General features: G+C 53.9%; 1 protein-coding gene across 3 annotated transcripts; it reads right to left on the bottom strand.

Annotated features, from left to right (window-relative positions):
- Positions 1 to 2669: 2669 nt before the first annotated feature.
- CCDC124 (coiled-coil domain containing 124) lies at positions 2670 to 14148 on the bottom strand. Of its 3 annotated transcripts, none has more exons than XM_075548897.1 (5): positions 14090 to 14148; positions 7938 to 8107; positions 3644 to 3833; positions 3146 to 3260; positions 2670 to 3072 (listed from the first exon to the last, which is right to left on the bottom strand). In XM_075548897.1, exons 2-5 carry the CDS (start codon positions 8094 to 8096, stop codon positions 2865 to 2867), a joined length of 672 nt encoding a protein of 223 aa, XP_075405012.1. In that variant the 5' UTR covers positions 8097 to 8107; positions 14090 to 14148; the 3' UTR covers positions 2670 to 2864. The 3 variants fall into 3 exon arrangements, with proteins under 3 accessions (XP_075405012.1, XP_075405018.1, XP_075405028.1); XM_075548903.1 differs by lacking the exon at positions 14090 to 14148 and adding an exon at positions 12265 to 12765; XM_075548913.1 differs by lacking the exon at positions 14090 to 14148 and adding an exon at positions 9911 to 10441.
- Positions 14149 to 21235: the final 7087 nt, after the last annotated feature.

Raw genomic sequence — 21235 nt, 5'->3', positions numbered from 1 at the left:
CTTTCCTCCCTGCACCCCCACATCCCCAGTGTCGGTCCCCCTCTGAAGCCCCACATTGGTTTCCTATAGTCCTCGTTACACCTCCAGGGGCCCTCATTGTCCACATCCCCTCGCAGCCCCGTTACCCCTCTTTTTGTCTTCCTGGCGCTCTCCTCACCACCCCTTGTACGTGGTCCCCAAGGGCGCGCGAGGGGGAAACCCCGGCCACGGAGCCCCACGCAGGCGCAGAGCCGCGCGGCTTTCCCAGGTCCCGCAGCCGCCCCGGTACTGCAGCCGCCCCACCCCCACCCCCGCCCTGCGCGCAGTTGCCATGACGATGGCGGGGCCGGAGTTGGGAAGCTCGGGAAGACCCTGCGGGCGCTCCCAGCCAAGGCAGGAGCCCCACTCCAGTTTGAGCCGGTTTCCCTGCCCCGCCTCCCTGCGCACTGCGGCGTCGAGGATTCCCCGGCCCCAGGGAGGGTGGGGTGCGCGAGGGTCCGCGCAGGCGCGCGGCGTCCCCCCGCCCGTTCCCGGCAGGCGCGCCCCGGGAAAGCCCTGGCGCCTGGGGCGAGCAACCGACGCAGGCGCAGTGCGCGCCCCACGTCTCCGCAGCCCCACCCGGTCGTCCTGGTAACATTGTGCGTGGGGTGGGCTGGGAGTGCACGGGAGTCCCCTCGCACGCCCCCTCCCGCGCGCTGCGGCTCAGCCTGGGATTCCCTGCCGCAGGTGCGCAGGCGCGGGATTCCGAAGGTGTGGTCGCAGGAAGGGGCGTTTCTGTTAAATGATCAGATGTCATTGTCACCCCATCCTTGTCTGGGAAGGTTCCACTCTTTGGTGCCCTCGGTGTCCGCTTACAATCCCCGGCGGAGGTGGTCACGGGCAACTCCAGACCGTCTTCTCACTGCAGCAAGGTTTCAGACCCTGAAGGTAAGGGGCCTCAGCAGCACTGTGCTGGAGACTGCTCCTCCTGGTCTATCGCGACCCCCGCCCCCCTCCGTCAGACCCTAACAAGGCTAATGATCCTTCACAAGGGATCATGCCCTGGGAACATGTTCACCCAGGGCATCACCCCTCTGGTTCTGAAGACAGCTACACCTGGGCACATCCCTCACTCGTGGGCAGTGAGCTTGGCTTATCCAAGTTTGTGCGTCTATCCTTCCCTGCTTGGTAACCATCAGGAACGTTTTCGTGTGAAACTTCTGACATTTTAGAATAGTATTCTCATAGTTGTCCTTTTGTAATTGGCTTAATTCACGTGGGTTCACACATGCAGAAGTCCTACAGATGTGTTGGTTCTGAGGGATACCCCAAACCAATCTGGGCACAGTGTATCTTAGAATTTTGCCAACCCCCCATTCAGCCACCCTCCAGCCCCTGCACACTATACTTAAGCTGGACCCAATTACCCTCGTGCCGTCTCCTGCAAGGGGAATTGACACCTACTGGCCCTTCCACAAGTGGCTCCTTCATCTAGTTCTCTTCGTGGAGAAGCTCCTAGTCGTCCTTCAAAGCCTTTCCAACTGTGAAGATCTCTACCACCCACCACCTACCCCCAAACAACTGGCTGGCTCTCTGGCTGAGCCCAGGCCCCATGGGACTGGAGGTCTCCATAGGGAAGGGCATCTGAGATTCTAGATCTGGAGGGGGATAGCCCAGCAGGGGAAATGCAGGATAGGGGCCCAGGGGACAAGCCTGGTGCTTAAGAAGCCGTGGGAAGGAAAAGGGGTGGAGGATGGGGGCCTGGGTGGAGAGCAGTTAATCCTTGCCCCCACTCTCCTACTCGGCATCACCAATTCCTCCTCCCTGGGCAAGTGACCACCATTCTCTGTCGGGTTTGCCCAGGGCCCAGAAGGCAGCATACACTGAAACCCTTCCCTTAAGCATGGTATGAGCACTTGCAATGCCAGCCCCACTGGGAAAGTATTAACAATCTGACCATCGCAGCTTGGGGCCAGGTGCCAGGCTTGGGTGGAAATCTTGTAAACTGTGTCACTGTGTCACTTCCCTGGTGGTGCAGTGGCTCCCCACTGAGCTCCTAACCATGAGGTCAGCAGTACAAAGCCAACTGCTCCCCCAAGGAAAGCTGGGGCGTTTACTTGTCAGTCTCAGAACGCTCCAGGGGAAGTTCAATTGGTTTTTGGTTTTCCTGGGGAAGCTGCAGTCAGTCAAACCTGGGTTCATATTGCTACCTCTATGGCGTCCCAATTGTGCAGCTTTGGACGGTTCCCCGTTCGTTCCTCCAGCTCTTGCCCAAACCACCTCTTCCCCCTCACCCCGTCCCATCCCGCTCTGAGTTTGGAAGTCACAGCAGCAGCTCAGGGGCCAATGACTCTCCTTAACCCTCAGCCAGCAGTTTGACCTCACTGAGCTGGCTCCTCGAAGAAGACTCTCCCCCCTGGCCCCCCCCGACGTTTACTATGGACATTTGTACAAGCTGCTCACCACTCAGCCTGCCCGCCGAGAGGCATCCCATGGGCAGGTTGATAGTGCTGCAGGACCCTGGGGAGATGTGTCAGCCCAGCCCTGCTAGGCTCAACACTGGCCCCATGATCATTCAGTGCAGCAGGGGTGTCACCTTTTCCAAACAGTGGTCCCAGTGTCATGGTAGGTCTTCCCAGTGTGATGACACTTTAACTCTGGTCGCCCTTTCCTGCTGTCCCCCAACCCTGCCACTCTAGGCCCACACACACTGCAACCAGCAGACCCTTTATTGGGAGCCCGGCTTCGGGCCCTTGGGCTGCCAAGTGCAGGGACCCTCCGAGAAGAGGAGGCGTGATGTCTCCAAGCCCCCGGCCTGTAGTGGGCATTCAGCTTCTCCTGGGCCCCATGTCCCCCCTTGGGGTGCCGGGCCAGCTGCAAGCGGCTCCCAGTCCAGGGATGGGGCCTCATTTGGGGGCGTTGAAGGGCAGGGCACGCTGGTTCATGGGGTTGTCGGGCGAGCGCATCCACTCCTTCTTGAGCAGCTGCTTCAGCTGTGACAGTCGCATGTTGGGGTTTTCTAGCTTGAGCCGAGGCAGCTGTACTTCCTCGAAGGCCGTGAAGGCTGCCCGCATGCGCCGCTCGGGGTGCCGGTCGGCCGCCTCCTCAGCCACACTGCAAGGACACCAGTGTCAGGGGTCTGGGGGCACCAGAGGGGTCCAGGGAGCCCCCCTCCCTAAGTGCCCACCTGAGCACGGCAATGGCATCCTCCACGGTGCGAGCCTCCACGCTGCCCTCCTCCAGCACACGCCGGTTCACATTCTCCTCCAGCGGCACCTCCAGGTGGCTCAGGGACTTCTCAGCTGGGAGTAGGGACCCAGAGACACACAGAGATGCAGAGACCAGATGAAAGGGGAACAGGAGGACGGAAATGTGTGAGGCCACCAGGTGTGGGTGGGTTCCCACCAGATCCTATCCAGCCCTCAGTGCTCTTCTGGCTCATCTGCCCCACACATTCCCCACCCCTGGCTCCCAGAGGACGACACAGGCTGAGGGTGCCGTGGATACCCCATGTGGTCTGTGCTCTGAGCCAGGCTGACAGGGTCATGCCCCACCCACCCTCCTCCACATGGGGGCCTGGTGGCGTAGCTGAGGGCCAGGATTCTGACTGGGTCAGGGACCTGCGGCCACAGCCCTTGAGTGATGACAAGTCAGCTTCAGGTTGGACAGGCCCTGCCTCACCCACCTGGCTCCGAGGCCTCCCGGTGCTGGCCATCGCGACGCAGTGTCTCTTCAATCTGGGCGCGCGTGACCTTGCCCGGGGCAGCTGCCCGTGGGGCCTTGCCACCCTTGAGCTTGGAGTCCTCCTCCTCCAGTAGCCGCTGTGTCTCCTTCTTGCGCTCCAGCTGCTCCAGGCGACGTTTCTCCTTCTCCTCCTGGGGAGGCGGGTGTCATGCTGAGAAGGACCCCCACCCCCACTCCACCGCTGAAACCGGGCTCAAGATGGGCCTGGGCTGAAATGGGAATGGCCAGGAGGCCCCGTCCGTCCCCATGTCCCTAGTGTGAGTCACTCTGAGGGGCCAGGCTAGACCTGCCCTGGCCCTCAGGGAGGTCCTGATGGTGACAGGCTGCTGCTCCTAGCAGTGCTTGGGGACTCCTGGTTGGCGGAGCACTCCCGACCCCTGCCCCTCACTGCCAGCCTGGGCCCTTTATGCAGCAGTCAGACTAACCACAGACCCCCACTGGTCCGCCTGGTCCCTGTGCCCACAGTGCCCACGCGACACATCCCACTTCTCCAGACCCGTTGCCCTTGAGTGGAACCCCTGTGTGTCCAATAGCACTGAGCTCCAGAGGGCATTCTTGGTTGATCTTGGCATGCAAGAAGTGGTTTGCCACGCCTTTCCCCCTTGGTGCCTTTGGGAGGAGCTCAGTAACTCAGGAGTCAAGACTCTTTTGGTCTTGTTCTGCCCCGGGGAGCAGGAGACCGCTGGACATACAGCATGGTGAGTAAGTACAGTGCCCCCCCCCTCCCCCCACCAAGATCGTGTGACCAGGAGCTGAAGAAGGAACTCTGGAGAGAATGGCGGGCAGTACCCGTGCTCAGGGTGGAACAGCACCACAAATCGGATCGGATTTGAGGGCAATGGTTTTGATTTTTCAAGCCACAGCCCTTGTCTCTGGAGAGTGGTGGGGCGGGTAGGGGAGGGGCCCCAGGGGGATTTGTTCCCCACCCTCCCACAGACTTCATACCCAGCTTGCACCACGGATGCTTGGACATTCAGCAAAATTAAAACAGGAGAAAGACTACACGCTTTTAAAAGCAGGCAATTAACCACTGGCAGCGTCTTGGACGGCTGAAGGATGAGTGTACTTGATGGAACCATATTACGGAACCATCTGGAATGAGCCTTATGAGTAATTGAGCTGGAACCCAGAGAGCAGGCAGTCAGGTGCTCAAAGAAGGGCAGCTTAATGGGGCGTGAGTAGAGGCCAAGTGGTAACCGCCAAGCCGCCCAGAAGCCACCTGGCTGCGGGACAGCCTTCCGACAAGGGCATAGCCTCGAGGTGCCGTGTCAGCGAAAAAGGCCTTTGTGTGGTCATGTGTGGGCAAACACCGAAGGGACACCAAGTGTCTGCTTACATGATGCTCACGCACAGGGTCCAACCCGCACTTTGCCAACCCCTGATCTATACTCCTGGTGACCCCTGTCCAGCCACCCCAGCACCCAGGCCAGCGGCGACCCCACTGAGGCCAAAGCACCGAGACCATGAGACAGAGCAGTGGACTTCCCACGGAAAGCAGCAAGGAATGCCTCCAAGAGGCAGCGGGCTTGCAGACTGGGGTCTTCCATTGGCAGTCAGCACTAACGGAGCCTCGTAATACTTGTGAGAATGAGGCAGAAGCCAACGGAGCTGGTGACCCAGAGGCCGGTGACCAGAGAGACATGCTTGCTGACATGGCTGAGAAAGGGCGCTGCTTCAGACAAAAGGGCTGTATCCTTAGAGTGCTTTCTGGACTTGTGGTAGCCTGCTCATCAGCATCATCCTCATCAGCATCAGTCCTACCGGCTGTGAGCACTGTGTGGGCGTTCCAACAGACCCCCGAACCCAGCCGAGAAGGAGAGTGCTGTGGAAAGGATGGTTGGGGTCAAGAGAGGATCTAACAGGATGGAGGTGGAGTCAGCTCTGACCTCTGCCTTGTGGCAGCCAGCTCGGGCTGTTGTGGCGTTGGGGGTCCCCTTCTCCCCACCTGGCCCTCTGCTCCCGGGACGATTACGGCCAGCAGAGTCAGAGACAGGAGGAGGAAATGAAATGGGTGGCTCTCTGTCACCACGAACAAGGGTCTCCTTTGCCCAGCGACCAGAATTGGACGGTGCCCGGCTACCAGGACTGAGTGCTTTGGTCAAAGATTCTATTGAAGAATCTTGATTAAAAAAACTATGTGTGTGTGTGTGCGCGCGCGTGCGCACAATTTCAAGTTATTGCAGAATCTGGACTCTGGAGCCACGGAAGCGGAATGAACTCCTCGAACAGCTGCACGGAGATCATCTAGACTTCTTCACACCAAAGACATCCCAGAAGTCCGGGGAGCTCGTAACGAGGGTGCTTGTCACTTTCCGAGGACAGACTGCCTGCCTTCAGCACCGGACAAGAACCACGGCACCAGGGCGGGAGTCTGAACGGGAAGGGAACTGTTAGAAACGGGGCGGATGGTTACACATCTTGAAGAATGTCATCCACGTCACTGGACTGTACATGTAGAAACCACTGGGGACATCCAGCTGTGCATGTTTTCAACCATAACAATATAAATGTTTAAAAAGGCCGCCAAGCAACCTTGCAGAGCGCGAGGCAGTTCTACTCCGCCCCACGGTGCTGCAGTGAGTTGGAAACCAACCTGACAGTGCCAAGCAATAAGGAAACTCAAACCGAACTGAACTCACTGCCCCGAGCCAACTCCGATGCAGGGCAACCCTACAGGGCAGGCTTCTGACAGTGCGGCTCTTTACGGGGGCAGAAAGCATCTTCTTTCTCCTGTAGAGCGCCTGGCAGGTTTGAACTGCTGACCCTGAGGTGGGCAGCCCACCCGTCACACTGTACCTCAGGGCTCAACAACAAAACCAGAGCAGCGATTCAAACGCATCAACGTGGAGTCAATCCTGACTCAGCAACCTGCCGTCCTCCCGAGAGCAGTGAGTGGGTTTGAACTGCTGACGTTCGGTTAGCAGCTGAGAGCGTAACCATGGTGCTTCTGGGCTCCTTATCGCGGTGTCAAAGGTCCCTAAGGGGTACAAACTTGGCTGCCCTCTTGGTGGTTTGCACTTGGCTGGCAGCCAAATGGTTGAAACCAATAGCAGCGCTGCAGAAGAAAGGCCTGGCAATCCACTTTCGTAAGGACCACAGCCAAGGAGACCTCATGGAGCTCAGCACTGCTGACACACACACACACACACACACACACGCACGTGCGCGCGGGATCGGATCGGATTTGAGGGCAATGGTTTTGATTTTTCAAATAGGGTTACAATGTTGACAATCAGAATAAAAATGTAGGGTCTCTAAAACCCAACCGGAGAAGGGCAGGGGAACCCAGGGCGTTCCATGTGTCGTACACACAGGCAGGGCTCAGGAAGACTAGCAGCTGCTCTGGGGCCCGGCAGGGGTGGGGAACCCTATGACCTGGCTCATTGTTCCCTCCCTGTCTAAAGGGGTGCTCTAGTTCTGGGCGGGGCATGTGGCCAGTGCTGGGCAACCCAGAGCAGAGGCCAGCACTAAAGCCAGGCTGCTAGTGCCACCTAGTGTTTATCACAGGGCAGGCCCGCCTGAAATCACTCCACACCTATGAGTTTGACTGGACTTGATGGCAGTGATCTTGTTTAGTGCTTTGTGCACACGGCCTAGTGGCACCCAGCGTGGGTAGAGCATTCTGGGTGTGAGGCCTGTCCTGTCCTGCACAGGCCACCGTGAGTCTGAATGGACTGGATGGCAGTAGCTTGGTTTGGGTTAGATGAGCCTGACACAAGGAAGGGCCTGGGTGGTGCCAGACCCATCAGCAACCAGGAGACTGGTGGCTTGAGTTCCCCCCAGAGGTGCCTTGGAAAAAAAGCATGGCGACCTTCTTCTGAAGCTCGGTCACGGACGCACGGACGGACGGCTCTGGGGCACGATTTCCTCCAGCACTCAGTCTCCTCGCAGGTCCTGTATGCTGGGCCAAGGTCAGGGGGTGTAAAGCACTGCCCTTGGGTTCAGAGCGTTCTTTGCTATGGTGGGGCCATCCTGCGGACGGTCGGGCGTTCCACAGTGCCTTGGTCTCCACCCCTTGATGCCAGTGTGACAACCACAAGTGCTCCCAAGCACGGTCCAGGGCTCCCTGGAGGCAGAAACGAGTTGAGCTCCCCTGTCCAGCCTGGCCCTGGATTGCAGAGGAGAGATGGGGTGCTGGCTCCACTTGTGAACAGGCCCGCCCTGCCCTCGCTGCTCTGAGGCCTTTGCCTGCGCCATCTCCTCTGCCTGGGCCTCTAGCCTCAGGCGCCACCCACCTTGCGCTGCTCCTTCCTCATGACGTGTTTGTCTTCGTCGCGCCAGTAGGCGTCCTCCAGCTCCTTCTGCTTCTTGGCATCGGCTGCCGCCTTGGCCTCTGCCTTCCGAGCCCGGGCCGCTGCCGCCTTGGTGTTCTCGCCCTGGAACTTTTTGGGCATCCCTCAACAACCTGCAGGCGGGAGGGGGAGGGGCAGGTGAGGAGGGGGGGTAGTGCGGCAGGACCCCCCCGCTGGCAGCACACTCAGCCTCACCTCTGCTGCCTGCAAGCTAACCCCTCCTGCCGCGTGCCTCCTCCACGGCAGAAAAGACCTTGAGACTTTTCTTCACCCATCTCGTCTCGCCCTCCTCCTTCCTGCCTCCATCTCTTTTTCTCCCTCACCTTTCTTCTCCATTCTCCTTATTGCCATTCGGGTTGTTCTGTTTCCATTTATCTAGCTGCCGCGCCCCACCCCCTTACCGCCTCCGCTTTGCTTCCAGGTAAATGCGGACAGTTTGGTCTCAGAGAGATTCGCTGTTTTTTAAAAAGCAGCCCAGCATTCACGGGAGCTCTTGTTTTATGAGTCAATCTGTTCTTCCGCTGCAGGGAGACTTCCAGGAGGTCACAGACTCACAGTGACTCTGTGCAGCAGGGAAGAACTGCCTCTACCCTGAGCTTCCCAGCTGGAGCTGTTTACAGGAGTAGAAAGCCCTGTCTCTCCCCCAACGAGTGGCTGGTGGTTTCAAACTGCTAACCTTCCGGCTAGCAGCCCAACATGTCTTCCCTAGGCCACCAGGGCTCCTGCCGGGCGCAGTGGCAGTGCCCTTTAGAGGGTGTCTCAGGGCCAACGCTGCTACCAGTCCAGGAAGCCTTTCCAATGAATACATTTCCCTCCCGTTTTACCCAGCCTGGTGTGGTGGCAGAGCGCATTACGAGTTGGGATGCTGACCACAAAGTCAGCAGTTTGAACCCAACAGCCACTCCACGAGAGAATGTGGGGCTCTCTGCTCCCATCAGGACTAACAGCCTCAGAAACCTACAGGGGCAGTCAGTCCTCCTCTGTCCCACAGGCTCACCATGAGTCAGACTAGACTCGATGGCCACTTGAGCCCTTGTCCGAAAGGCTGGTATGCAGTGGTAGCCGGCTCTACCTTCCTCTCAACTGTTTTATTGAGAAATATCCTGTACGTCACAAGAAATTCACCCCCAGCGCACACTTCTGTGCCATCAACACACGGTGCGATCAGCACAACTCACTAATGGACCCCTCCCCCAGGTCCCCCATCCCCCGGCTCGCCTTCAGCTCCATTAACAGTCCCGCCTACTTCCCTGCTCCCAGCCCTCCGCACCCTTTCGCCGGACCACCCTGTTCTGGGCATTTTCTCTAAGTGGCACCATACCAGTGTCTGGCTTCTCCCCGTGTTGTCATGGTCACCCACGCTGCTGCAAGTGGCAGCTGCACCCTTTCTTTATCTGCTGGTGGACACTTGATTTGTTCCCACCTTTTGGTTCTTGTGGAAAGGGCTGTTCTGGAGGTCTGGGTTCAAGTCTGTGCCTAGCTGGGACTTAACTTTTAGTCCCCTCCTGCTCTTCCACCTGTCAGGTCTTGGTCCTCAGGTCCCACAGACTCAAGGCTTGGTCCTTGTCACCTTGGACCAACAGCCACCATGAGCTGCTCTGCTAGCCAGTCCAGGGAGAATTCCAAACAATGGGAACCCGTCATCTACTGGGCACCTGGCCTCGGCCCAGGGGAGAGGGGACAGTACAAGCCACCCATGCTGCAGCTGCTCCCCCACCAAGCAATCTAACCAAGCTGAAGGGACTGCTGTTACTCCCACTTCAGGTGGGGAAACAAAGGCACCTGTTCAGGTCCCTCAGGTCATGGGGCACAGCAGGGAGAGACTGAGGTCTGACTGCTTGGGGGAAGGGACACTGTGCAGCCAAGAAGTTAAGGTGCCCCCTCCCCCGGAATGTCCCGTGGTCCAGGTTAGAGACCTTCCATTCTCTGGATTTGGTCCTCCTCATCCTGGAAATGGGGAGTCGCTCCTCTCTGAGCCTTCCTCCTCTGTCACTGAACACCTCCTGCTCCGTCACTTCCTGCACCTTGGAGAAAGAGCCTCCTACTGAGAACACAGGGAGAGCTGTGCAGGGGGGGGGGCATGCTCGCAAGGATGGATGGGCAGCCCCACTGGAAACCCTGCAGCTCCCTGTTGTGCCTATGCAGGCTTAGAGCCTCCTGGAGACCCAGCAGTCTGAGGGCAGGTGGGGAGGTGGGTGGGAGAAGCATTCGGACAGTCTGTGTACGAGTAGCATGTCTGCCACTGGGGCAGGGTGGGTGAGGGAGGACACACCCTATATTCTAAGGGCAACAGGGGCTGGAAGGCAGCTTTAGTTAAGGCAGGGAAAGGTTCCAGGGCCCTGCCCTCTTTTTATTTTTTTAAAGTCATTTTATTGGGGGCTCTTACAGATCTTGTAACAGTCCATACATCAATTGTATCAAGCATATTTGTACATATGTTGCCATAATTTCCAAAACATTTTCTACTTGAGCCCTTGGTATCAGCTTTTTTCCCTCCCTCCTTCCCTCACCCTTCTACCCTCATGAATCCTTGATAATCCAAAATGTTATTATTTTGTATCTTACACTGTCCATTGTCTCCCTTCACCCACATTTCTGTTATTCATCCTCTTTGTGGGGGGCCTATATATCCAATCTTGTGTTGGGTTCCCCCTTTCTCCCTCTTCCCCTCCCCTCATGATAGTGCTACTCCTACTACTGTTCCTGAGGATTTTATCTGTCCTGAATTCCATGTGTCAAGAGCTCTTATCTGTACCAATGTGTGCTCTCTGGTCTAACCAGATTTGTAAGCTAAAACTGGGTCATGGCAGTGGGGTGGGGGGGCATTCAGGAACTAAAAGAATGATGTGTATTTCATAATAGGGCGTATAATGCCTAATGGGGTTTAATCAAGTGGGCTTAATCAAGTGCAATGAATCCGAGAGGAATCACTGAGAGCCGAATGGAGGGTGAGCATGGTAAGTGGGATAGGAGGAAGGAAACAGAAAGGAAATAGAAGAAATAGGAGGCAAAAGTTGTTTATAGAGGTAAAACTATAGGCATGTATCTACGTAACTATATTCATTAATAATGAAAGGGATCTTCAATGGACATATATTTATATGTTCAGTATTAAGACAGCAGATGGATTATGGGTCTCAAGAACACTTTGATCTAAAAACGTGGCACTCAGATACTCACCTCTCTGACAGGATCACCGAAGACAGAATGGGTGCATACACAATGTGAAGAGAGAGAATGGTAGCTGGCTATCAAGAGATACAGTGTCTGGGGCCTTAAAGGCTTGAAGTTAAACAAGCAGTCATCCAGCAGGGAAGTAAATAAGCCCACATGGAAGAAGGACACTAGCCTGTGTGATCATGAGATGTCAATGGGATCAGGTACCAGGTATCAAAAGATCCAAAACAAACAACTACATCGATGCGAACGAGGTGGTTTGGCGTGGGGACCCAAAGCCCATCTGTAGACAATTGGATATCACCCCCACAGAAGGGTTATAAGGAAGGGATGATTCAGCTCCTGCTCTTAAGCACACCACTAACCTGAAAGTTGGAAGTTCACACACCCAGCCAGCAATGGCCAGGAAGACAGGACTGACAACCCTTCCCAAGGGCCACAGCCTGGATGAACCTACAAGCAATTCTCCTGAGACAGGTGGGGTCACCATGAGTCAGGACTGACTCAGCCATTGGTCTGGCCAGAGGTTTCAGTCTATCCAGAGGCACCTAGAAGACTAAGCTAGCAACCAACTTCTGAAAAACCAGCCACTGAAAACGCTATGAAACTCGAGGCTACCCTGGCACACAGGGGGTTACCATGAACCATGGCTGAATCTAGAGCTACTGGTCAGCCAGTAGCTGCCCTATCACCCAGATCCCTGTGGATGTGGGCAAACAACACACTGACCCAACCATGCTAGTGTGGGAGATGGAGCAGGAGTTCTGGGATCAGACAGGTTTGGGGCAAGGAGGCCATGTTCAGTGCCAGGTACACACTAAAGCTTTCCCACCCTTCCCCCGAGACTTGAAGTAGGTACTTTCACCCCATTTTACAGATGAGGAACCTGAGGTCCAGAAAGGGAGCGGACATGCCCAAGGCCACATGCTAATTAGTGGAGGGGTCAGGATTTGAACGCAGGCCCAGGCTGCTGAGTCTCCAGCTCCATGCTCCTAACCAAAGTCCCAGCCAGTTCCACAGGGAACATCAAGGCAGACTGGGGCTCTGAGACTACTGGGGCCCCTCACTCCATGCAGAGGGGTGGCCCTCTCACCTCATAGCCCAGGATGCGACTGGGGAGAGTGTGCTGGGGGCAGGCAGCAGCGGGGAAGGTAGGCGTACACCCTGGAAAATCAAACGAGTTTGGGCTCTGCAGCTGTGACCAAGGACTCTCCAGTCTCAGTCTCCTCATCTGAGAGGAAGGTGTAATTCCAGCCTCTTCCTTGTGCAAGAGCTGCGACAAGGGCCAAGATACCCTGGTCCATTCGACACTGTTCCTCACCTCGGAAGCCAAGTGCTAAGTTCATGGCGCACCCAACAGAAGCCCCACTCCTGGCATTCCCCTCCCTCTCAGTCTAAGACAGCCACACCATTCTCCTTCACACACACACACCAAGCAAGTTCCGTCTCAGCCCCTTTGCACGTGCTGGGCCCTCTGCTTGGATCCTTATATTTCTCAAGTTAGGAACTCGGGTGGTACAAATTATTAAGCACTAAGCTACCAACTGAAAGGTGGGTGGTCTGAACTCACCTAGAGGTGTCTGAGAAGAAAAGGCAGGTGCTCTAATTTAAGAACTCTATGGAGCAATTCTACACCGACACACCTGGGGTCACCAGGAACTGGAAATCGACCTGAGGGCAACTGGTTGCTCTGTCTGTTTCAGTTTTGGCAACTCCTAGGTTTCAGGTTCAGGAAGTCGTCTTGACTTGAGAGAACCCCCAACTCACTCCCAGGCGATTTCTCTTCGAAGGATCTTCATACGTGTGTGTCTCCCACCTTTTATTGTCACCCTACCATCATTTAGCAATGATCCAGCTTTCCCACTAGGCACTGGGCTCTGTGGGGGCAAGGCCAGGTCTGCCTTGTCCCAGTGCTGCCCCAGAGCCCTGCAGCGAGGGGCTCCACAAACGCGTCCAGCAAATGAATGATGGCGGTTGTGTTTCCCGGGTTCCCTCAGTATTGAATACTTCACAGACTCTGTATGGAGACGGAATCACTGCTCCCTGCTCTTCCTTGCCCCTCTCCAGCCGGGAGTCCCTGCTCTGCTCTCACCTGATACACCTTCCCTGCCGCCCCCTATGCAACCTCTACCTAGCCTGGAGGGCACTGCCCGGCTGGCCGAGCTCCCCGCCACCGTCTTCAAGGCTGAGCAGCACCTGATCCCCTTTTCATCCTGGGCCCCCTTCAGCTTTTCTTGTCGGTATGGCAAACGCACTCACATACAAGCTTATCATTGAACAAACACATGAAGAACACTCCTGTGTGGACAGGAAGGGAAGGAGATGGCTCAGATGGGTTTCTGCCTGCCTGACTTCTGAGCGTCCCCGAGGGCTTCCTGGAGGAGCCATCTGAGCAGCAGCAGGCTGGGCCAAAGCGAGTAAGCCATGGAAAGCACCAGAGCCGCGGAGGTCCAGATTTGCGGGTCAGACAAAGCCTCGGGGGCGGGCATCTAGGAGAACACTGATGGGGCAAAGCATGACCCTTCCAGAATTAATTGTGGAAAGATAGAAAACGGAGGACGATGCTGAGTGACGATTCTTTCAAGAAGCCCCCCCCGCCCCCCTCCTACCCAGCCCTAGCTACCACGCGAGGCTGGGGCGTCCCCGGCCCAATTCGGCGCCCCACCCCCAGACCCGGAGCTGCGAGCGGGTACGGCCGGAGTCGGCGGTCTCGATCGCCAGGTGGCCCCTCAGTCGCCGCTCCGGGAAATGGGCGCAGCCCGAGCGGGGGCCGCCGAAACCGGTCTCCGGAAACAGCCCGCTCTCCAAGCACCCCGCCTCGGGCCTCCCGGGGAAGGGGCTTCCCGGCCGGCGAGCGCCGCGGGCCCGCCCTCCCGTCCCCCGCGCCCCGACTCCGCCCGCGCCGCGGCCGCTCCTACCTCCTTCCCTCAGCGCCGGGCTGGTCGCTGGTCTGTGACGTCACCGCGGGGCGGGCGCGCCGAGCGGCGCCCCGCGCGCTCTGATGACGTCGCGCGCCGTCGCCATCTTCGGAAGGGAAAAGCGGCCTGCGCCTCCGAGCGGGTCTCCAGGCGTCATCCGTTAATTCGCTGTCTTCTACGTGTTCCCTTAAATAGGCGAGTGTTTGTAAACTCCCAGCCTCTGCGTCCACGTTGTAGGTTGAAGACCCAGCAGGCGCCACCACAGGGCACAGACTGAACGTGTCTTGCCCGAGTGGATGTGGTGCGGTCCGGCGGCGGCGGCCAGGGGTTGCCCGTCCACCAGGGGGCGCCAGAGCCCACGGTTTGCGCCAGCAGCGCTTCCGGCGAGCGGGACGTCCTAACGCTTCACCATCTGGGAGTCTAAATCCCACCGCGATGGCGCAATTCCTCCCCCCATCCCACCCCCACCCCTTTTGCTCCTGTGTTTGATCTTAAACTCTGAGTGCCACATTTGGGGGCAGCAGCAGTTACAGTGAAAGCCCAAGGGATTCGTTTTGAGTCTCCATGTGAATTAAGGCTCCATTAAATTCCTTCCTACCATTAACCAGATTTTTGACCGCCCCCGGCGAGTCCAGGTCACGCGGTGGTTAAAAGTTGGGCTGCTAACCGGAGGTCAGCAGTTCGAAATCACGAACCACTTGAAAAAGAAGAGGCTTTCTACGCCCAGGAAGAGTGGTAACTCTTGCCTGTATGAGTCAGTGTTGACTGGCAGTGAGTTTTTGAGGAAACACCCGTGCCTGCAGGCAGAGTGCGCTAAAGCATGCGTTTTTACCATTTCCCTAGCCGGTACCTGGGAAGCCTAAAGAACAATCAAATCTGGCTTGACTCTTTGTAAGCAAGGATGGCCAGACTTTGTCTCAGTACTTGGGGCATGTTATCAAGAGCGACCAGTCCCTAGAGCAGGACATCATGCTTGATAAATTAGAGGGGCGACCTTATACAGAGGAAGACTTGACAAGATGGAGTGACATAGTAGCTGCCACAAGGGGCTCAAACAAGAACAATTGTGAGGATGACGCACGATCTGGTGGTGTTTCGTTTTGTGGCACAGAGTCGATAAGAGTCATAAGCCAGTAACAGTCCAGGGAGAGGTGGCCTTCCCGCTAGGGGATTGCCTCAGGATGTCCTCCTTGGAACTTTGGGCCACTAGGGTTCCAAGAGTATGATCTGCTGCTCCTGTGACAGTTTCCTTGTCCTCTCGCATCCTTTTTAAGCCGCCCGATTCTCTAAACCCTGGGAAACCACCACGACCTCATGCTGATGGTCTGCCTCATGTGGATGACTTGTGCTTGCCTTGGCTTTGCCCGCCTTACGACTTCCTAAGTGCTCCTGTAGGTTTTATTTGCAATTTGGCATCTCTTGTGTCCCCTACAAATACCTTCCCAGGTCCAGATTACCTGGGAAACATAGAGTTATTTGTGCTTAGATATTGACCTGTAATGAACAGTGCTGACAATTTCCCATTGTTCATTACAGGGTAGTAACTAAACACAGCTCTTATCACAATCCACCCATCCATCCATTGTGTCAAGGACATTTGTACATGTGTTGCCCTCATCCTCAAAATATTTGCTTTCTGCTTGAGTTGGGGGCCCTTTTAAAACAAGGGATTTTTGACATTTCGAGAAGGCATGATGAGACCAAAATTCCTTCTCTACAGGATGATATTTCAAACTCAATTAAACGCAATAAGGGATTGGAATTCCAGATTTCTGGTCCAACGACCCACGCTGTCCCAGGACCATTGCTCTGCTCCCTTGCCGGCTGCCTCTCTGCTCTACCCTTTTCTGTCGGCTTGGTTTTCTACTGCTCAGGGGATTTCACTCCTAGATTGTTTGAACTTCCTCCCCCCCCCCTTACCAATTTACTGAGAAAATAAAGTCTGTCCTTGAAATGCCTTCTAAATTAGGTTCCGGTGTGAATTGAGGATCCTCCTCCCGTATTGCTTTGACTCCGTGGAAGTGCTCTGAAAGACATACATTGCTGAAATTTTCCCAAAGCTGTGAGAGGAGGAGCCTTACCATTTTCTGAGGAATTTAAAACTCCTGTTGGGCTTACCAGCCTGGACTCCATGATTTCTATCAATGAGTTCCCGTGATAACCAGACCTAGACAGTCCTGATTATAGTCAGAACAAGCTGAATGGAATAAACCCAGAGATCGTTCAGCTCTGTTCCCGTCGTCGGACGTCCTGGATTCCGACTCCTGAGCAACCCCGTGTACTACAGAAGGGACCATGGTCAGTCCCGGGCCAGCCGCACCGTAACTGAGTGGGCTCCTTGTGGCAGCCATTGCATCAGCTTGTCTCCTAGAGGGGCTTCGGCTTTTTTGCTGACCTCCACCAAGTATGATGTCACTGCCCTCTACACAGTGCTTACCTACGACCTCTCCCTCCACACAGGCTGCACATGACTCATTCACCTGCAGAGCACTTAGTCCGCAACATGCGATTCGAAACCTAGCACATGCCAGTGTTGACACAAATCCTGCCATTGCTAGACTGATGGTTGTAAATGAAAGACGCGATTGCAATAAGAAACTGCTTCATCCAGAGACCCTGCCTTCAATCAGCTATGACATCAGGGCCCCGGGGACTCAGCAAAGACTTTCACTGTGGTGGCATTGAACCTACAAGGAGTAACTACCATAGACACTAATGAGGCATCTTGAACATTTGTCATGAACACTGGTGCTACACTTGGCTTGTTGCACCCCACGTATTTACAAAAGCACCTGACCCAGACGGCTGATACATTGAAACGTGTGAGGTTCCAAATTGAGGACAGACTTTCATTCATTCAAAACCGGTTTCTATTTCCCTTGGCCCGATTGAAGATGTATATCCCTTTCTGCTAATTCCTCACTCGCTCACTGCGGTCAAGTCGATTCCAACGCACAGTGACTTAATAGGACAGTAGAACTGCCCTGTGGGTTTCCGAGACTACATCATTCCAGGAGTAGAAAGCCTCATCTTTCTCCCATGCAGGGACTGCAGGCTTCAAACTGCTGACCCTGATGCTCCTGTTGATTTGCTGAGTAGAGGCTTTTTGTCTAAATGGGTCGTTCATTTATTAGTTTCAGTGGGGGAAAAATATTATTAATCCAATCAGAACCTCCCAAGACCCTGAACACAGGATCTAAATCAGCTAATTCAAAGGGAGGAATTAGTTATGCAAAAGGACAACTTAACGGCAGTGTCTCACCTGCCCCCCTCCAACACCTTTTTCATTAATTCCTGAAATATCAGGGCCCACTACACCCATTGAGGTGGCATTGGTTTTATCAGCCAAAAAACCAAAACCAAGCTCCCTGCCATCAGTGGAATTAAACTCATTAGGCCCTATCGGACGGGGTAGAACTGCCTCTGTGAGTTTCTGAGATTGTAACTCTTTATGGGAGTAATAGACCTTTGCCTTTCTCCCGCGGAGCAGTTGTTGGCTTCTAACTGCTGAGGCGGCAGTCAGCAGTCTGGCAGCAACCACTGTGCCACCAGGGCTCCCGCTAGAGCTTAGGCAGACACGTCTGAGCCTTTAATGAGAGCTCCTTCAGTGAGAGGCTAGAGAGGGATCAGCCCCTCTTGTTAGTCCCTATTTTTAAAAGTAGAACAACTTCCTTTCTAAAGCACTGATTGTTCCTTGTGCCAGCCCTCCTAAAGCCCCTACACCCCCTGTCGGAAGCCTAACAATAGGGTGACAACCACTCTGAGGTATCAGGGGCACTTGGTCTCTCCAACCAAAGACTGGGTGCACAGACCACACAAGGGCAAGCAGAAAGCAAACGTATTTGAAAAAGACTGGGAAGGACCTGACGCCCCAGGTCAGGGCTCCAGTGAGTTGCTGCTGAGTGAAGGGTGTCTAGGTGCTTTTATCAGATGGGGGGTACTTGGCCTGTCCATGTCTCCAGGTTATGAACGGACCAATTTTAGGTCTGGTCCATTTTAAGCATGCAGTAGGTCAGTAGAAAGAGGCTTGGGTTTGCTGATTGGGAGGTTTAAAATCAGCCTAGGAATATGATTGCCAGCAGGCTTGATTTAAATTGTCCAAAGTCACAGGAGCAAATGAAGGGGGAGGATGAGAGAGTGGAGCATATCTTGGCCCATGAAGCTTTGAGGACGATATTCCTGCTCAGAGCAGCCAAGTCACAGAGAGGACCATAGGGCCAACCCCACAATGAGAAACAATATCCCTCATTGACCCATAGCCTTACAGGGCACAACACTGGAGACACACTGTGGGAATTGTGCCCAATCTGACCCCACCACACCACGACTAAAAGGGCGTGCAACAGTACAGCAAGAGGAGCAGAGCAACGAAGTTCCCAGGGAATTCCAAAAATAGATTTTGGGGCCAAGGCGTGGCAACTCATCAGGTTCAAACAGAAAACTCTCCTAAAGGTCAACAAACAGAACTTGAACTATTTACAGGCTTTTCTTTCTTTTTTTGTTGTTTTGTTGCGCTGTTTTGCTCTGTCTTATTTTTTGTGCATATTATTATCTATGCAGGTTTATCTAGATAAGCTAGGTGGGATAAACAATTTGGAGGAGAAAACAATAGGACTGATGGTTGGGGGTGGCACACGGGAGAGGAGGAGGTGGGGGAAAGGAAGTGGGTGTTAAACCCAGGGACAAGGGAACTACAAGTGATCTAAAATCAATAGCGAGGAGGGTGTAGGAGGCCTGGTAGGCATGATCAAGGGCAATGTAACCAAGAAGAATTACTGAAACCCAAATGAAGGCTGAGATAGTTAAAGTTTATCACGCCAACCTGGTTGATAAACACATGTAGGGTTAATTGAAGGGCGGAGAGATAAAAGGCTCCCGGAGCCTTGCCTTTCTAGTTCTTGGGTCTCTTGCTTTGTGATGGTCGGACCAGGGTGCTGCCTTAGTTCCCTGCTTCAGCTGGCAAAGGCTCACTTCCTGCAAGAAATTCCTGAGAAGAAACCACATGGACCTACCCTGATGCAGCCCTGGGTGCTGGAGCAGCCATGAGATGCTTACACATTCACTGATCCACCTTTCCTCCTGTGCAGTCGGCATCATTGTGTATCTTTTGTGGGCTGGAGGAGGACTTTGTGGATTGGTGTCAGACGTATGGGCTAATATTGGACTTGTGGGCTTGGGATGTTCTCTTGATATGCACTTACCCTTTATATAAAACTTTATCTTATACATATGAGTTTCTGTGGATTTGTTTCTCTAATGCACCTAGACTTACACATAGGCTGAACATGATAGTAGGACAAGAGGAAAGTAAAAGGAAATAGAACTAGGAGGCAATGGGTATTTATAGAGGTCTAAATATAGGCATGTACATATGTAAATATATTTATTATGTTGAAAGGGAAATAGATCTATGTCCATATATTTATAGGTTTAGTATTAAGGTAGCAGATGGACATTGGGACTATTTACTCCAGCACCCCCTCAATGCAAGAACACTTTGTTCTATTAACCTGGCATTCCATGATTCCAGCGACATGATTGATCGCTGAGGACAAAGTGGGTACATAAGCAAATGTGGTGAAGAAAGCTGATGGTGCCCAGCTAGCAAAAGATATAGTATCTGGGGTCTTAACAGCTTGAAGGTAAACAAGTGGCCATCTAGCTGAGAAGCAACAAAGCCCACATGGAGGAAGCACTACCAGCCTGTGTGATCATGAAGTATCTATAGGATCAGGTATCAGGCATCAAAGAACAAAAAATCATATCATTGTGAATGAGTAGTGCGGAGTAGAGACCCAAAGCTTGTGTGATCATGAAGTATCAATAAGATCAGTTATCACACATCAAAGAACAAAAAATCATATCATTGTGAATGAGGGGCAGTGCGGAGTGGAGACCCAAAGCCCATCTGTAGGCAACTGGACACCCCCTTATGGAAGGGTCTCAGGGAGGAGACAAGCCAGTCAGGATGCAGTGTAGCAACCATGAAACATACAACTTTCCTCTAGTTCTTTAATGCTTCCTCCCCTCCACTATCATGATCCCAATTCTACCTCACAAAGCCGGCTAGACCAGAGGATGTACACTGGTACAGGAGGGTAAGGCAAAGGTGGGGTAGAAGGGGAACCAATCACAATAATCTACATATAACCTCCCTGGGGGATGGACAACAGAAAAGAGGGTAAAGGGAGACTTCCGGTCAGTGTAAGACATGAAAAATAGTAATATTTTATAAATTATCAAGGGTTACTGAGGGAGGGAGGGTGGAGGAGGGCGGGGGTAAAATGAGGAGCTGATACCAAGGGCTCAACTAAAAAAATGTTTTGAGAATGATGATGGTAACAAATGTACAAATGTGCTTGATATAATAGATGGATGCATGGATTGTGATAAGAGTTGAATGAGCCCCAATAAATGCCAAATAGCAACTTTGCTAAACTCCATTCCAAGTGCAAGAGGCATTCAGAACATGTTTGTATGGTTAAGATACATGAAGATCATAGTAAAGCCATAGAGAGGTGGAGGAGACAGGAGAGTGAGTGAAACAGAGAAGTCAGACACATTTCATGGTAGCATGCTCACCTCAACTCCTCTTGGTGGTGCACGTGGAGGTGGGGGACGAGAGGGCAGGAGAGAGCTATGGAGAGGTTTTATTTCTAACCAAAGCTTAGCTATCTTTGGGGGCACGCAAGCCCTCTGATTACAGACAACAATGTCCGTCATGAGAAGGGGTTGTACCATAGGCAACACAAGCAGTCGGAGGGGCTGGCCTAGGGGTGTACATGCAACATTTCAGTGTGGGAATAGGGGTACATATGTGGCAAGATGGGTGGACCCTAGACTCAATATAGTAGCCAAGCTTAGTCATCCTCGAGTGGTCCTGGACTTGTGTTTGGGCGCTCCTTCAAGGGAACAATATCAGAAGGGAGTGGGCTCTACTTAGGGTGAGTCAGACTATACATCTATACATTCTGGTTGCTCTGGATACCCTTACGGAGAATAACCTCTGACTTACTTTCTTCTTTTTTTTAAAACTAATTTTATTGGGGGCTCATACGACTCTTATCACAATCCATCCATACATCAATTGTATAAAGCAAATTTGTACATTCGTTACCTTCACCATTCTCAAAACATTTGCTCTCC

This window comes from Tenrec ecaudatus, chromosome 1 (assembly GCF_050624435.1).
Source record: "Tenrec ecaudatus isolate mTenEca1 chromosome 1, mTenEca1.hap1, whole genome shotgun sequence".
Classification (NCBI taxonomy): Eukaryota; Metazoa; Chordata; class Mammalia; order Afrosoricida; family Tenrecidae; genus Tenrec; species Tenrec ecaudatus.
Note: the sequence above shows the minus strand (reverse complement) of the source record. Positions and strands in the feature narration are given on the sequence as shown.

What these genes read in the sequence shown, in the direction of transcription:
- CCDC124 (XM_075548897.1), bottom strand. Translation starts at nt 8,096, where the DNA reads ATGCCCAAAAAGTTCCAGGGCGAGAACACCAAGGCGGCAGCGGCCCGG. An exon ending in CCGGGAGGCCTCGGAGCCAG is followed by an intron (nt 3,261 to 3,643) that starts GTGGGTGAGGCA and finishes CCCTACTCCCAG; the next exon opens with CTGAGAAGTCCCTGAGCCAC. An exon ending in GATGCCATTGCCGTGCTCAG is followed by an intron (nt 3,073 to 3,145) that starts GTGGGCACTTAG and finishes GTGTCCTTGCAG; the next exon opens with TGTGGCTGAGGAGGCGGCCG.